The 17,618-nt window shown below is 36.2% G+C and overlaps 1 protein-coding gene across 1 annotated transcript; it reads left to right on the forward strand.

Moving 5' to 3' along the window:
* The first annotated feature begins 1,892 nt into the window (after nucleotides 1–1,892).
* LOC140867720 (uncharacterized) lies at nucleotides 1,893–13,708 on the forward strand. Its single transcript, XM_073272769.1, has 4 exons — nucleotides 1,893–2,375; nucleotides 2,606–2,708; nucleotides 11,848–11,938; nucleotides 12,275–13,708. The coding sequence occupies exons 1-4, from the start codon at nucleotides 2,022–2,024 to the stop codon at nucleotides 13,446–13,448; spliced, it is 1,722 nt and encodes a 573-aa protein (XP_073128870.1). The 5' UTR covers nucleotides 1,893–2,021; the 3' UTR covers nucleotides 13,449–13,708.
* Nucleotides 13,709–17,618: the final 3,910 nt, after the last annotated feature.

Here is a 17,618-nt window from a genome sequence, read left to right on the forward strand (position 1 = left end):
AAGGAGAGTATTAATTAACATAAAGAAACCTGAATGAATTAATTTGGTCAGCCTCCATAAATTTTTCTGGGTCCGATACAAATAATTATGTTTTTCTTTAATGAAATTTTCACTTTGCCAACGGTATTTATGGAGTGTCTCACCCACCAACGGGGGGAAATAATAATAATGGAGCAACTATTGATCTTCCGGAATCGAATAGAAACATTTATTGGCAGCTACAATTACCGAAATCAAACGGCCCCGAGATAGTTTTTTTTTTTTTTTTTTTTTTTTTTAACGTGGAAATCCGCAGCCGCTAGCCCGCTACTTTTTGGTGCGCTCTGGGTAAACCCCTGTCCTAACGCAATAGTATGTAAATTATGCTCGTCAGGTAAACCACACTAGGCAAGCCTTGTCTGACAGGCTAGTGCAAGAAGATGTTGTCAGGGAAAATCGAACTCCTGACCTATGGCCAAGAGTTCACCTACTCCACCAACTTGGACATCCCTTTAGCTATTCTTGTGACACATCCGACCGGTCGGGTGTGTTCGTTCTAGTATAAAGATATTATAATATAAAATCAAATTATTAAAAATTGATTTGAACAACCGATCAAATTCATAAAAATATATGAATTTCACGTAACCAAATTGAAATTAAACATTTAAATGTAAAATTGATGTATTATCCTTATGTTGGTATCGACTTAACCCTCGTTCAGCACGTGAATGGGCCAAGTGGGTCTCGTTTCTTAAGATTGTTTTATCATTAATGTGGTCATACAAAGCAATCGACCTCTACCTCCTCCATTTAATTACGCATTAGAGATTCGTCCTTTCACTATGCCTTTTTGGGTGCTAAAGTTTGTGCATTAATTTTTTCCCACTATGAATTTTTGGGGTACTATTATTATGTACTAAAGATAGGGGATTTCAACAAGGGCCGAGCGTTTCGCTCTCATCAGGGTTCGAACTCGCTAAAGTATTATTTGAGAGAACTTCTAGTAAGCACTTCTCAGCTTTTTTTTAACAAAATTTTGAAAATTTTCTAAATTTTATTAAAGAAAAGTTGAGAAGTGCTTTCTGTAAGTTCTCCCAAACACTACCTAAAAGTAGCGATGATTCAATACGAAATATGTATTGTTTGATCCTATACATGAAATAAAATTAGAAATTAGATACACAACTCAAGAAGTTAAGAGTGTTGAAAATGTTGATACACAAAGATGCAACATGTCAGGTCGTCTATGCGTCAAGAATCTTTTGGCCCAACGACGAGTAGCTGGAAGACTATGAGTTCTTGGGTTCAAATGGACGATAAATCGATAATATAAGTAGTGTAACTGGGAAATCCCAACATGCTTTTATCTATTTATTATATATATATATTTTTTTAAAAAAGATGCCACGATGTTAGGGTCATTTACAAAATGGGTTGCCATTTAAAAAAAAAAAAGATGCCACGATGTTAGGGTCATTTACAAAATGGGTTGCCACTACCGGCAGCTTTCTAGTTTGTGTACCCTCTGGTCTCGAATTTTATGCAAGAAGATGCTTTCCAAGGGCAGTTCTCCGTTTTTGGCTGTGGCAAAACACGTGACCCAAGAATTGCACAGACGAAATGTGAAGAAGTGGACACTTGCTTGGTGGCAAAACATGCATCTATATATTATTATTATTATTATTATTTTTTATAAAAAAGTAGGGATCATATTAAAATTTTGAACTTCAAAGATGATCTTGCCGCTACAGTATTAATACATCATTATTTAGGAGTCAGGCCATATGGACTAAAGCCCAATGGCCCAAATAGCAAATGGAAACTCTATTTTGGTTCAATTTGGGCCCGATGTATATGTTATGGGCTTTCTCGACGCTGTATTTAGGATGAGTAGATGTTATATTTTTCTATTCAACTAATGACCTAAAATTTTTGGTTTGATTATGAAGATACATGGGGTGGGAGAAGTACCCAAAATCATTCTGGCTTGGCACTGAGAATATCCACTTTCTTTGCCATTTTGGAAGAATTATTGGTCGATGGATGGAAAGTGCTTGAATGCATCGAAACGGCCTAAGATTGAAGCAACCGTGTTGCAGATTCTCGAAACATCGGACTTGGAGACGGCTACGGAGTCAAGTATCCGGGCCGCCGCCGCCGAGCGGCTAGGATTAGACCTATCCGGAGTTTCCGAACGGACGTTCGTCCGAGGACTCGTTGACTCTTTTCTGCTCTCGACGGCTAAAGCCATCCTCAACACGACGCCGTCGCATCTGAGTAAGGACGATGACATCAATCAAATTAACGGTGTCGGGAATGAAAAGAAGCGGCCGCGGGAGCAATTGGGAGGCGGCGGCGACGAATTGCATTACGATGGCAAAATCATCTGTAAGGTTAGTTGAATATTGTTGGATTTTCTATTAATGGGTTCTTACCCAAACACCTGATGATGGAGGAAAATATTATTTATCTTCTTTTTGTATGGTTAATTGATTTTGTCTGTGAACTATAAGAATAACAGAAGATGATTCAACGAATCTCTATCACTTGAAAATGTCCATTTTCTTGATTTGGCTGCCACAAAGTTCTGTGCTTCTTGTTTTAAAGCATTTCTGGTATGCAGCTGGCAGAGAATAGAATGGTGAGCATCTATGATCACAGTGGAAGAACCTTTGTTTCAATCCGGGATTTTAGTATAAAAGATGGAAACATGGTCCCTAAAGCAGGTGATGATCTTCATATTTTTTTTCTCCAAAATATACTACCATAAATATATAGGTTCACTCGAAACAGTTCTTAGTATAAATGACTGTGTTGTATGGGAACAAAATCCTCTACTACTTCAAACCATGCTACACATTGCTCAAACAAGTCCCTTTTGCGCATATTATTAAAATTTAAACGCACTAAACAACATGGATGAACAAAATACAATCAATCATGAATAAAACCAGTGTTCGAAAATTCGGCCTAGGCGGCCGCCTAAGCGCTAGGCGGTCCCTGGCCGCACCGAAAAGGTGATAATCGGCCGCCCTAGGCATAGGCCGCCCTAGACGGCGCCTAATCGGGCTGTGCGTCCTAGGCGGCTAGGCGTTGGGGAAGGGAAATTGGGGAAGGGAAGATGCACGTTCAGGTTGTTTTTGGGCTTTTAGATTTTTTTTGCTTTTAAGTTTTTTATTGGGTTTTTAATTAAAAGCCCAATAAAAAAATGAAAGCTAATGAGGCCTCAAACTAAAGTCCAACAAGCCAAAATAACTTGTTGGCTTGCCCTAACCATCTTCATCCTCATTTGAGAGGAATCCAACGAAGCGGCCAGAGTCAGAGAAAATAGAAAAGGTTTCTACCCAGACCAATCTTCATCTTCATTTGCTGTACTTCTGATTTCTGAACAAAGAAAAGAAGCTATATACTTGAAATTATTTTTAAATTTGATGTTTTTTTTGTGTTGGAGTTATCTAATGTGATTTTTTTTGTTATACCGCGGAATCCGCCTAGCGGCGCCTAGTCCCCGCCTAGGCGGCCTAGGCGTTAGGCGCTGGTCGGGCGCCCGACGAGCGCCTAGCGAATTTTAGAACCTTGAATAAAACATTCGATTAATCTATTTTCTAATTACAAAAATCATTAATATATTGTTTTAATAATTTATCTTGCATGAGATACAATTTATTTTTTTAAAAAATAAATAAATCGAATAATGATTAATTGTATTTTGTTCATACATGGTGTTTCGTTCGTTTAATTTCTAAGAATTAATAATTTGTGCAAAAAGGGCTTGTTTGCAGCACAGTTTGGAGCACCAATTGTAGTAGAAAATTTCGTCCTGTTGTATGTCTTTCACTATTAAGAATCGTGGCACCATAAAAATGGTAGAATTACCTAAAACAAACTTAAATTTCTGCCTCAAGAAAAATTGCTATTTGAATTTATTATTTTTCACAATTGTTAGGTAGACCACCGACACTAGTCCCCTCCATCTGCAAAAAATGAAATAAAAGCAAAAATATCAAGAACCGTATCTTATAGTTATTTCTCATTTAGCTCTATAGCACTGCTCCATGTGGTAAATTTTGGCCTCTCATTCTGCGGAATGTAATTTAAAATTAGTTGTTATAACATCTTGAGAGGAAATGTCACTTGAAGAGTTGAGGAAGATTATGGTCAAAAAGTCGAAATTGATAGATTTTAAAAAGACAATGTGGATTACGTGATTTATTTATGCCAGAATATGGTGAGGTACAAATTGAAGACTTTATTGTCAATGTTTTGAGGAGTAAAGTAGAAGTGGTAAAATTGTTAACAATGTCGAAGAAGCTTATTTATTGCATTGTCAATATGCACATTTCAAGGGATTTAATGTGAGGTAGGATGGATCAACTATGTTTTACTCATGCTAATGAACTTCAATGAAAAGAATTTAATTGTTCATGTCCAGGTTTGAAAGATGAATAGAGTTCTTGTAAAAGGATTTAACTTTATCAAAGTCGGTCACTAGAACTAATGGTGAAGTCACATTGAAAATTAAATTATATTGTAAGTGTAAAAGTGGTGAATGGTGGGTTGGTAGATTTTTGGAGGAGCATGACCAAGAGATGTTTGCACTTGATCAAACTCATTTGATAAGATCGGCACGCAATTCATCACATGCAAAAAAGACCACTCTATAAGCGTTGGAAAATGTTGGAATATCTGTTTATAGTGCGTTTTATTTCATGGAAAATGAAGTATGTGCACCAGAAAATTTATGTTCTGTTAGAAAAATGCATATGACCGACCATATGAATCGGCTGAAAAAACATACCAAAATTGAGAATAGGGATGTCATTGAACTTATTAAATATTTTATAAATAATGCAAATAAGGAGTATTATTTTTATTGAAACATGTAATTGGATGATGACGACATGTTGATGAATTTTTTCTTTAGAGATAATAGATTTGCGGTTGATTATGAATATTTTGGTGATGACATATGGATTGGTTCAATTTATAAAACAAATAAATACAATTTGATTAATGCTCCGTTTGTTGGTATAAATTACTATATGTAGAATGTGATATTTGACTTGGCCATTATGTCAGATAAAACCGAATGTTCTTTTAATAATTTGTTTACAAATTCTTGATTTTATAAAAGAAAGACAATCTCAAACTATTTTTTCAGATCAATGACAAGCCATGATGAATACAATTTTTCACATTCACATCATCGTTTCTGGCGATGACATGTAAATCAAAACGCTGCTTTCACACTTTAGGAGTTTAAATAACGATTTAGCTTTTAAAATTTGGAATAAATGCATGACTTATTGTGAATCTGGAGATGAATTTGAGGCCACATGGAAATATACGATTGATACGTATAACTTGTATGGCCATAAATAGTTGAGTGAGATATACAACTTAGAGAAAAATAGGCTACGACTTTTAGTAATGGAAGGTTTAGTGCGAGACTTGTGGCTATTTCGAGGAGGAAAGTCGCAAATATGGTTTTAAAAAAATAGTTAATAGAATGAGTTCTTAGTATGAATTTGTGATGAATTATGCAAAAATTCAAAATAATTGGCTGGATAATGAGAAGATTGAGTACTCGTTGTGGGCGTGATAAACCTACACTTTTAAAAAATCATCTATTGTTGATTAAAGCTGCTGATGTTTATATGATTTTCATATACCAGTTATTTGAGATTGAATTGGTCAATTCTTTGATTTGCATATCACTTGAACAATCATCTTATTTTGGTAATGATTGGAATTGGATTGAGTTGGAAGTAAAGTGTCATAATGAAAACTCATGGGATAGGCATGTGTTCTTCAATAAGAAGAATCATTAAATAAAGTGCACTGCTTTCAGTTTGAGGCAATGGAGATTTTGTATAAGCATGTTTTGATGGTGTTTAACTCTATGAATGCGACTATTTTACGCAACTATTACTATGAAGGAGGTAAGAAATATAGTTAACTCTGATTGTCGAAAAGTAGTAGTGGTGTTGCTTGTCATGTATCTTAGGGGAAATTCTATGACACCCCAAGGGTATTGCCCTGGGGGTGGCGTGGCAATCCGTGATGGGGCCCATTGATTTTAACCAATCATACTCTGCCACGCCACCCCAGGGCAGTGCCCTTTGGGGTGGCATAAAACTTCCCGTATCTTAGATGGTAGTTGACAACCAAATAATGAGATCGATATATGATTTAAGTCAACTGAGCAACCCTCACAAGGATGCGAGAAAAAGATTATGTAGATTGGTTGTGGTGTTCTAAATGGCGGGAGGCGGTGTCGGGGCGGTCTGTGACCGCCTACCGCCTCGGCCGCCTTGACGGTGCCTTGGCGGTTGAATTTTTTTTAAGCATTTTTATGGGTAATCATATATAGTCATGCATAAAAAAAATCTTCATAAATATAATACCATCTATACAAGGTGCAAATAAATATATAAACTCAAACTAACAAGATAATTAATAAAGATTCATCATCATATTAATACTAACATTGTAATATAATTACTTTGACAAAAACACTAAGTTTAAAATTCAAAGTTTCAATCCACTAGGACATTATGTCAATAAGTATTAGACTAAACATAACTAATCTTCTAAATCATTCACATATGCACACCATCAACAACATTCAGAATCTTCTTATCGGACTCAAAATCAATATCTCCTTCTTTCTCCTCCTCCGATGTATCTAAATCCTCATCAAGTTCTCTAATGGGGATGTTCATTGCACTCCTTCTTGGTTGTAGCACTTCATCGGCTCCGGAGGCCTCCTCTACCATTCTCCAAGTAAGTTCGGAACCCGGCTCGACCTCATCTTCATCACCACCATCAACAAGCCAACCTTGAGCTTCACTAGCTTGAGAGGATAGAAGCAAATCTCCACCCATTTCTCTTTTACTTTTCTTCTTCATAAGATTGGCATTGAATTTGACAATTACAAGATCATTCAATCTGGATGTCTCGAGTCTATTCCTCTTCTTAGTAGTTAGTATGTATCTAAACATTTAAAGTTTTAAACCATTGTTATTAATAAAATAAATGATCGATAACATAATTTATGAATTACTACTTAACATTTACCCCTTCAAATTGGCCTAAATTTCTTTCCCATCCCGATGAACTACTTGTCAAAGAGAGAAATCTCATTGACATTTTCTGTAAGTTTGGAGTGTCACCACCATAATTGGACCACCATCCAACTTCAAAAATTAAAGTGGTAAAAAAATTAATTAAAATTTAAACCAAAGATGGGTAAAAAAACTACTATATGTATGTTAGTGAATAGAAATAAAGGAAAGAGATTAACCCGGATCAAAGTAATGATACACATCTACCTTCTCATATGCCGTGATCGCCATTTTTCTTCCAAAGTTACCGAATTTACTCTTATACTTCAACAATTCATCATTAGCAATGGTAGATTGCATGTTCTCATGTGGGAAAAATGATCTCGACACAATTCAAGAACTCATTCATAATCTTGGTGTCATTTGACATGCTTGAATCTTTGAAGAAAAAGACCGAATTCAACAAGTAAGCGGCATAATGCAAAGGACTATCAAGTCTACCCTTAGACTTCTCATCAATAATCTTCAAAATAGGGGTGACATTTTGTAACTTTGTAACTTTGTTTTGCTCCACTCTTCGGATGTGAACATAAGTCTCAATTGATCTTTCTTGTTTTTGAGACTTTCCAAAGTAAAAAATGAAGTTGCAAATCTAGTCACCCCGGGCCTCACAATGTCCCTCTTCTTGGTATATTTCCTCATAATAGCCAAAGGTCTATGATGTGCATAGATGAATATGGTTAAGGCCTTTGTTTTCTCAAGCATTCCACTAAACTTTGGTAGTTTTCCAATTGCTTCAAGCATGAGGTTGATTGTATGGTAGCACAAGAGGTCCAAAAAATTTGAGGTTGTGTAACCTTCAATAAATCCGCTGCCGCCATATTGTTTGTGGCATTGTCCGTCACTACTTGAACAATATGTTGCGGGCCAATCTCAATGATATATTTTTCAACAAACTCAAAGATGTAAAGACCGGTGTGTGCCTCCATGGATTCTTCAATAGAACCAAGAAATGAAGTACCTAGCTTGCAATTAACACATATATTCATAATGTTTCTCCTCTTGCGATGGGTCCATGCATCGGTCATTATTTAACATCCATTTTTCATCCACTCTTCTTCATGTTTTTTTAGAGATAATTTGGTCCTCTCGACTTCTTGCTTCAAAAGTGGCTCTCTTAAAAGATATTGACTTGGAGGTTTGTAGCCCGGACCGGATCCTCTACAAGTTGTCTAAAGCTTTGATTATCAATTGCATGAAAAAGAATTCTCGCTTCATAAATCAATCTAGCAACATACTCATGCACATCATTTGTAAACTTTAACTTCGCGGCATCATTTATGTTTTGTTGTCTTGCCTTTGTTGGATCAATTGCGGATGTCCACTTATCAATAGGCCCGAGGTGCTTTGACTTCTTTTTTGAAGAATCTCATATCACTTGACAATCACCATCCTCTTCATCAACACCTATGTTTACCTCCGCTCTCTCTTCCTTTAGTTCTTCCATTCTTTCTCGCTTCTTGTTCTTGCTATTTTCAAGATAACCTTTCACTCTTTTTTTGTCCTCATCGGAAGCTTTAGGAGGACAAGCTTCAACATGTCCTACAATACCCGCAATATGAAGTTCCATCCTATAAACTCCTCCTTTAATAAGCTTCTTACACAACTTGCATGTGATACAATCTCTTTTTTCTTTATTATACAATATCCCATAATCCCAAACAATATCTTTTGACTTTGGCTTAAATTCCAACTCCGGTTGGTTATCGTTTTCTGCAATTAATCCTCAACATATAAAAGGAAAAAAACAGTAAATTTGAATTTTGAAATAAGAAAATCTGAAAATGTATGTAAAAGTAGGTGAAATATGCAAAAACTAACCTAAAATGCTTGCTGGTGGCGGCGGCAGGCAGCTTGAGGTGTGTGGTGGAGGGTGGGGAGAAAAAATGAAAAACAAAAAGAAAGTGGCTAGTGTTTTTGAAATGAGTCAATAACTAGGGTTTAAAATGGGTAGACTTTGACTAGGATTTAAAAATTTATTGACTTTTGACTAGAATTTTAAAATTAGTTGACTATTGACCTTTGACTGAATTTAAAAATGTGTTGACCGTCTTGGTTGCCTCAACCGCCCGAGCACCCGCCTCGCGTTCGCCTCGCCCGCCGGACAGCTTGGGCCGCCTGAAAAAGCCGCCTCATGCCAAGGCGTGGCGGTTGAGGGCCGTTGGTGCCTTGGCGGCCGCCTGCCATTTAGAACACTGATTGGTTGACAATGCAAAAGATGAATCTCTATCCTTGTCCAAAATATGAGTGTGAATGACGATGAGACACCGTGTGATGATATTCCTAATGATGGTCACATAAATGAAGCATACATATGTAACATGGTTACTCTTATTATTGAAGGAGCTACAAATGAGCATCTTGAATCAACAATAGATGGTTTTTCAAAATTTGTGCAGACTTATCATTCCGAGTATCAACCTTCAGCTTATCCTGCCATTTATTTTGAATATTTGCATAATTTATTACAAATTTATGCAAATAACTCATTCTATTACTTTTTTTTTACCATATTTGTGACCTCACTCTTCGAAGTAGCCAAACGAAACCTTCCATTACTAAAAGAAGTAACTCATTTTTCTTTACGTTTGTACATCTCATTCAACCATTTATGATCATGCAAATTATACGTATCAATCATATATTTCCATGTGGCTTCAAATTCATCTTTAGATTCACAATAAGTCATGCATTTATTCCACAATTTTTAAAAAGCTAAATCGTCATTGACCCAAAGTGTGAAAGCACCATTTTGATTTACATGTCATCGTCATAAATGATGATGTGAATTTGGAAAACTATTTCAATTGTATTTATGGCTTGACATTGATCTGAAAAAATACTTTGAGTTTGTTTTTCGTTCATAGAATCTCTAGAAATGTTGTACACAACCAATTAAAAGAACCTTCGGTTTTATCTGACATAAAAGTCAAATATCACATTGTGCATGTGGTGATTTATACCAACAAAGGAAGCACGAATCAAATTGTACCGGTTTGTTTTATAGGTTGTACCAAGCGACATAACGTCACCAAAATATTCATTATCAACCGCACACCTATAGCCCTAAAGTAAAAGTTCATCACCCTTTCGTGCACATTCTTATAAAAATAATTCTCTTTATTTGTTTTATTTATAAGATATATGTTTATTTAGTACAATGACATCTTCATTCTCAATTTTGGTATGCTTTTTTCAGTAGATTCATATTGTCTTATGCATATGCATTCTTTCAAATAAAACCTAAATTTTCTGGTCCCCATTTTTCTCCATAAAAAAACCATCACGAGAAACAAATATTACAGCATTTACCATAGCTTTTAGAGTAGACTTTTTTGCATGTAATATATTGTGTGCTGATCTTAACAAGTGACATTGATCTTGTGCAAACATATTATGGTTATGGTTCTCCAAAAATCTTCTCATCCATTTTGCACTTTAATTTTCAATTTGGTTTTATAATTCGTTGATCGACTTTTGATATACTAGAATTCTTTTACTAGAATATTTTTCATACAAGCAATTAAATTCCTTTCCTTAAAGTTTATTAGTATGGAAAAAACATCATTGATCACACTTCCTCGTACTAAATCCCTTGGTATGTGATACAATAAATAAACATTTTCGACACTGTTAACAATTTTAACTACTTTACTCCTCATGACATTGACAATAGAGTTTTTAGTTTTTACCTTCATTTTCTGGCATAGATAAATTCAGAACTCCACATTGCCTTTTTTAAATGTCATCAATTTCGGTTTCTTGACCGTAATCTCCTTCCAACTCTTCAAGTGACAACGAGTTGTCATTTTCCATTTTCAAACAAGAAACCAACTGGATCTAATTTAAAAAAACAAATTATATGAATGTACTTAAAAATGAATAGTTGGAATTTCAACATATGGTTCTTGTTTCTTAGCCCAAAAACTGTAAACTTTGTTGCTTGTGACATTGACGGTATATATTAACTAGGGAGTGAGATCAGAGCTTGTGCAAACATTTCAAAAGCTGAGTCTGCTCAAAGCAAAAAAATCTTACTGGTACCCTCGGTTTGCAAATTACTTGGGACCATCTCGTTTCGTTTTTAGCAAGAATGAATATTTAAATGATAATATCCTCCAAAAATATACAAATAATTAGATATGAAGGGATTTCACGGTAATGATTAGCGAATCTCTCGTGAAAATTTCCAGGGATTTCAACCTTTATGCGCAAGTATTTAACGAGTAAAAATTAGCAACTTCAGATACCACCAATTAAACAATAGATCATCACATCTCGATATCACAAGAGATGCAAAAAAACAATACTCTTTTAAATGGAAAAAAAAAGGATTTAAAATGTTTAACCTTGGAAAAAGAATACTCTTTTGAATGAGAAAAGAAAAGCCTGTAACTGAAAGAGGGGTTTAAGATTTGTAACCTTGGAAAAAAATGGTGGAAGCTTTGTCTAACAATAGTGGTGGTGGCGACGGCGTTCGTCTGTGAACGGTAAAATCCTTTGACGGTTGAAGCGCAGTGGTGTGTGCGGGAACCAAAATTTGAGGTTTAGATCTAAAAGGCAAACCATCAATAGTGGTTAGGATTACGGAATTTTTTTTAAATAAACAATGTTTTTTAAAAAATGAAAAAGCATTTACACGTGGCATGTCTGAGAGCATCAATGCACTATCAGCGCTGGCATGTCCTTCATTTAATTTGTGTTTGATGCCTTTATGTACTTATTATTTTCAACTCAGGTGTCAGCTTGATGCCTGAACAATGGTTCACATTCAGAAAGAGCTTCCCTGCAATTCAGGAGGCCATTGCAAAACTAGATTCTCGGGTGAGGTTAGGCTTCTTTTTTATTGCGATGGACCACAAATTTTATTCTTGGAAACTTGCACACTTTTCCTGGATCTGTGCAAAAGGAATCTGAATTTATTACGCATTTCATTTATCAAATCAACTCAAAGCTCAATGCAAGACACTTTCACTACAGAATTACAAGGTGTCTTACTGAGTGTTTGTAAAACTTATGTTAGACATAAGTTACACTATTTGTCTGCCTCAAATGTTTGAGTCACCATCTACTTCTGTCGTTAATTTTTTCTATAAAGATATGGTTTCGCATTGATTCAGAATGACCTTGTGTAACATGTTATCCATTTACTGAGTGAATCATAGATCTAGAGTTGCTGCAGAGCAGAGTGAAGCAGAAATGACGAATTCAGTGGCCAGTTCTGCTATTAATAATAAGCAAAGCGAGATCGGCAATTCTAGTTGTATAAGTACTGGTTGTACTCATATCGAGAAGATACAAACTGAGATGGACATATCTACATCAGTGATTACCTCCAACTGCGGAGAGCAAATTGTTGCTGATAGTAAACAAAAAGAGGCTGGTATTTCTGGCTTAGGTAATCGGGAACAGGTTCCTGCTGAAATAAAACAAACTGAATCTGATGTTTCAGTTTCAGCACCTGCATTTCCTACACAAGGACAATTTCAGCATACAGCTAATTCCTTCCATTACGAACAACTTATTCCCATACAAACCATGCGTCTTGAGGGAAGAAATTATCCTTCTTGGAGGCTGCATATGCAATTATTTCTGAGCCGTTCCAACTTTGCATATGTGCTTGTCGAGCCATGTCCCAGCCTATCATTGAACTCTGAAGTTAGTTTTAATGAAACGGCTAAAGTCAAAGCTGCCATTCAGAGGTGGATATATGATGACTACATCTGCCGCGAAAACATCTTGAAATCTCTATGCGACAATCTTTTCCATTTCTACTCACTTAAAAGCTTTTCTGCTAAAGAGCTCTGGGAAGAACTAAAATCAGTGCATGATGAGGATTTTGGAACAAAAATGTCTCAAATCAACAAATATATTCATTTCCAGATGGTGGACGGGGTATCAGTCCTTGAGCAGGTTCAAGAACTTCACAAGATTGTCAACTCGATAATGGCTTCTGGTTCCTTTATAGACGAAAACTTTCATGTTAGTGTCATAATATCCAAGCTCCCACCTTCTTGGAAGGAACTCCGGAATAGATTGCTTCACGAGGAGGATTTATCATTGAATGGGTTGATGCATCTTCTTCAGGTTGAGGAAGAGTCTCGTGACTGCCATAAGAAAGAACATATCATCCATAAGAATGGTCATACAGTGGAGTTTAAGCATGGAACAGCAATTAGAGAAAGGAAAAGGATATGTTTCGGTTGTGGCAAGGAGGGGCACATTGCCAAAACCTGTCCTGATCGGAAATCTGAAATCTGTGAGAATCACAATGAAAAGGAGAGTGTAGTTGTATCGCTGCATACAAGCTCGAACGTTGCTGAGGTGGCAAAAGACTAGTAACTCAACAGCCATTATATTGGTTTTCTTATGGCATGTACAAGTTCCTAGAGTAATCTTCATTCGTGGTTTAGTTCTTAGAAGAACACCGTTGGAGTTTTTTTTAGGAGTGATGATCACCAAGGATTTTGTAAAGTAACTTGGATGTTATCTTTTCTTACATTATATTGTGTGATCGATGTTGAGTGTAAACAATGTACCATGGGTGATGCACCCTTTTCTTTGAATTAATGTCTTATTGATAATTTTCGACTGTTAAATGTGCGCTCAAATATGTTACTTTTGGAGCATGTACTTTAGAATAACGATGACATGTTTGCAGTTTTGCCTCAAATTTTGTAAAAGGAGACCAGATCTGGTTCATGTCTGGATGATAATTTTGCTTGGTTACTAAGAATAACCCTTCCGTTTCCCAAGGGGTTATAGATTTAGTGTCTACTTTAGCTTATTATGCCAAGTAAATGAGATTCCTTGTTAAATTATTTATTCGTACTCCATTTGACACTTCTGTTCCAATCCTTTATGAAGAATATGGGTTCAAATTTATTCGTTTTCTTTCAATGTTATAGAGTACTAGCCAAATGGTGATTCGAATCAATGCAGACATATACGTATAGAATAGTTTGATACAGAGCATTATTCTAACATACAACTCATTTGATTTGATTCACGTTTCTGCACGATTGCTGTTTTTTTTATATATAATAAATAATAAATTTGTTCACATGTCTGCTACTCGCCAATCAATCATTCACATGCACGAACCTTCTGGGCGTCATATTCTTTTTTAATATTCACATCTGTTTGATTAATGTTTTATGAGGAGGAAGTCTTGCAAATTAGTAGCTATCAGAAATCAATATAGAGAAAAGATTAAAAAATATGAATCTTCATGTATGTGTGAAGAACACCGAATTCCATTGATATAGAGCAAAGCTTTGCTTTCTGCTTTCTGCTGATACAAAATATGAAAATATTTTCTAATTAAGAAAACTAAAACTAATTGTCTATGTATACAATGGAAATAAGAAAGAAAGCGTGTCTTTTTTATCTAATACTACTAACTAATATTTAGCACTTTTTCTCCAACTATTTTAATACTCCCCCTCAAGATGAGGAATGAATATTGATAATTCCCATCTTGGACAACAAAAAACGAAACTGAGCTGCCATTAATGGCTTGGTGAATAAGTCCGCAAGTTGCAATGTAGAAGAAACATGTAGAACTTTGATTATTCCAGCTTGAAGCTTTTCGCGGACTAGGTGACAGTCAATTTCGATGTGTTTAGTACGCTCATGAAACACGGGATTAGAAGCAATATGTACTGCTGATTGGCTATCACAAAACAAAGTAGCTGGTGCACAAAGTGAGATATGCAGATCTTTAAACAATGAAAGAAGCCAGACAATCTCACAAGTGACATTGGCCATAGCCCTATACTCAGCCTCTGCAGAAGACTTAGATACAGTCTGCTGCTTCTTTGACTTCCAAGAAATTAAAGATTCACCAAGTAGAACACAGAAACCTGTTACCGATCTTCGCGTATCCGGGCAAGAGGCCCAATCAGAGTATGAGAAACAATTGAGTTTGAGATCAGAGGATGAACTGTAAAATAATCCTTGACCCACAGTACCTTTGATGTATTTAAGAACTGAAAATGCGGCTTGCATATGTGCAGCTCTCGGCTTAGATATATACTGACTCAACTTACTCACGGAGTATGATAAGTCTGGTCGTGTGATGGTGAGGTATAAGAGTCTACCAATTATCCTTCGATACTCGGAAGGATCCCCCAGCAATTCACCATCATCCTGGTTAAGCTTGGAACCAAAATCCATGGGAGTTGTGCGTGATTTGCATCCAAGTAATCCAGCATCAGTAAGTATTTGAAGAGCATAATGTATTTGACATATTGAGATACCTCGAGATGACCTTGCAAGCTCAATGCCAAGAAAATATCTCAACTCCCCCAGATCCTTCAATTTGAACTGTTTATGTAAAGATTTGTCAAAGTTGCAGCTTCATCTTTGTCATTAGTTGCAACAACAATATCGTCAACATAGATCAGCAAGGCTAAAAACACATTGTTACGAGTTCGAACAAATAAAAAACTATCTGCAATGGATTGAGTGAAACCCATCCCAAGTAAGGTAGAAGAAAACTTGGCAAACCATTGTCTCGAAGCTTGTTTGGGTCCATATAAAGATTTCTGTAGCTTGCATACAACAGTAGCTGGAAAAGACTCCCCATGGCCTTGATAACCAGGAGGTAACTCCATATACACCTCTTCATCAAGGTCACCATGGAGAAATGCATTATTGACATCAAGCTGCATAAGAAACCAACCACGAACAGCAGCAATGGCAAGTAAAGTTTTGACAAAATTTAGCTTGGCAACAGGGGAAAAGGTTTCAAGATAATCAACCCCTTCTTGTTGCGTATATCCTTTAGCAACTAAGCTAGCTTTATACCTCTCCAAAGAACCATCAGCTCGAAACTTTGCTTTGTACACCCATTTACACCCAACAACACGCTTATTAGTGGGTAAAGAAACAATAGACCAAGTGTCATTGCTCTCTAAAGCTCGAAGTTCTTCATTCATGGCTTGTTTCCACTCCGGTTGAACAACAGCTTGAGCAAAAGTGTGAGGTTCAACAATAGAGGACACAATATTGACAAAGGTTTTATAGGAAGGAGATAATTTCTGGTAATCAAGAACTGAAGACAAAGGGTGAGCATTGGAAGTAGGAATAGCAGAAGAATTAACAGTATAACATTGATAGTCACGCAAATGAGCAGGTTGGATGGAAGAACGACGCGGACGAGTGGACTGAGGTTGAGCAGGAGGATCATCTGATCTAGAGGAAGAAGGAACATGAGATGGCAAGGTAGTTTTAGAAAAAATATCAGAAGATTCTTGGCTCAGGGAACTGTTTTTGAGAGGAAAAATATGTTCATGAAAAATAACATCTCGAGAAATATATACTTCATTTGTGTCCAGATTGAGTAATTTGTAAGCTTTATATCCTTGAGGATATCCAAGGAAGACAGACTTTGTTGCTCGTGGAGAGAACTTTGTTCGACCATGTGAAAGAGTAGAGCCAAAACATAGACAACCAAACACCTTCAAGTGTTCACAGGAAGGATGTTTGTGATACAACAGCTCAAAGGGAGTTTTGTGAGAGAGTATAGGAGATGGTGCACGATTGATCAGGTATATAGCAGTCAATACACAATCACTCCAGTACACAAGAGGAATTTTAGATTGAAAAACTAAAGCTCGAGCCACATTAAGAATATGTTGATGTTTTCTTTCCACCACGGAATTCTGTTGTGGCCTCTCAACACAAGAATGAAATGCAACAATGCCTTTGGATTTAAAAAACTCTGAGAAGTTTAATTCAGGTGCATTATCTGCACGGACAGATTTAACATTCTGACCAAATTGTGTAAAAACCATAGTGCAAAATTGTGGAAACACAGTTAATACATCAGATTTGGCTTTCAACATATATACCCAAGTAAATCGAGAATGATCATCCACAATAGTCAAGAAATATTTATATCCTTCAACACTAATTGGATGAAAAGGGCCCCAAACATCAATATGAACTAAATGAAAAGGAGTATCGGAAAGGAAATTGTTTGAGCTAAAAGGTAATCTCTTTTGTTTAGAAAAATGACATATGGAACAAGGTTCTAAATTGTTGTTTACTGGGATGAAATGTAACTCATTTCCTATAACAGATAACCTAGTAAAAGAGGGGTGACCCATACGACAATGCCAAAGTTCAGATTTATTTGAAGAAACAGTACAAACTCTTGGAAGTTCAAGAACATAAAGATCTCCAACTCTTCTACCCGTCCCAATCATCTTGCGTTTGTGTGAATCCTGGATATGACAAAGATTTGAAGAAAATGTGACTGAGTATGGCATGTTTTGAGTTAGTGCACTGATGGAGAGAAGATTAAAACGAAATTGAGGAACACACAACACATTTGTCAACACCAAGTCATGTGACAAAAATACCGTGCCAATGTGCGTAACAGAGACAGTAGAACCATTAGGCAGTGTGACTATAGAATCAAAGTTTTTATGGGAAAGAAAAAAAGATAGTGAACAACAAATGTGATGTGTGGCTTCTGTGTCGAGCACCCAACTGGAGTTT

The sequence above is a fragment of the Henckelia pumila genome, chromosome 4, assembly GCF_033568475.1.
Source record: "Henckelia pumila isolate YLH828 chromosome 4, ASM3356847v2, whole genome shotgun sequence".
Classification (NCBI taxonomy): domain Eukaryota; kingdom Viridiplantae; phylum Streptophyta; class Magnoliopsida; order Lamiales; family Gesneriaceae; genus Henckelia; species Henckelia pumila.

Excerpts from the sequence above, each read along its gene's own strand:
- LOC140867720 (XM_073272769.1), top strand. The coding sequence starts at position 2,022 with ATGGATGGAAAGTGCTTGAATGCATCGAAACGGCCTAAGATTGAAGCA. Across the intron at positions 2,376-2,605 it reads ATGGCAAAATCATCTGTAAG|CTGGCAGAGAATAGAATGGT; the intron begins GTTAGTTGAATA and ends TCTGGTATGCAG. Across the intron at positions 11,939-12,274 it reads AAACTAGATTCTCGGGTGAG|ATCTAGAGTTGCTGCAGAGC; the intron begins GTTAGGCTTCTT and ends AGTGAATCATAG.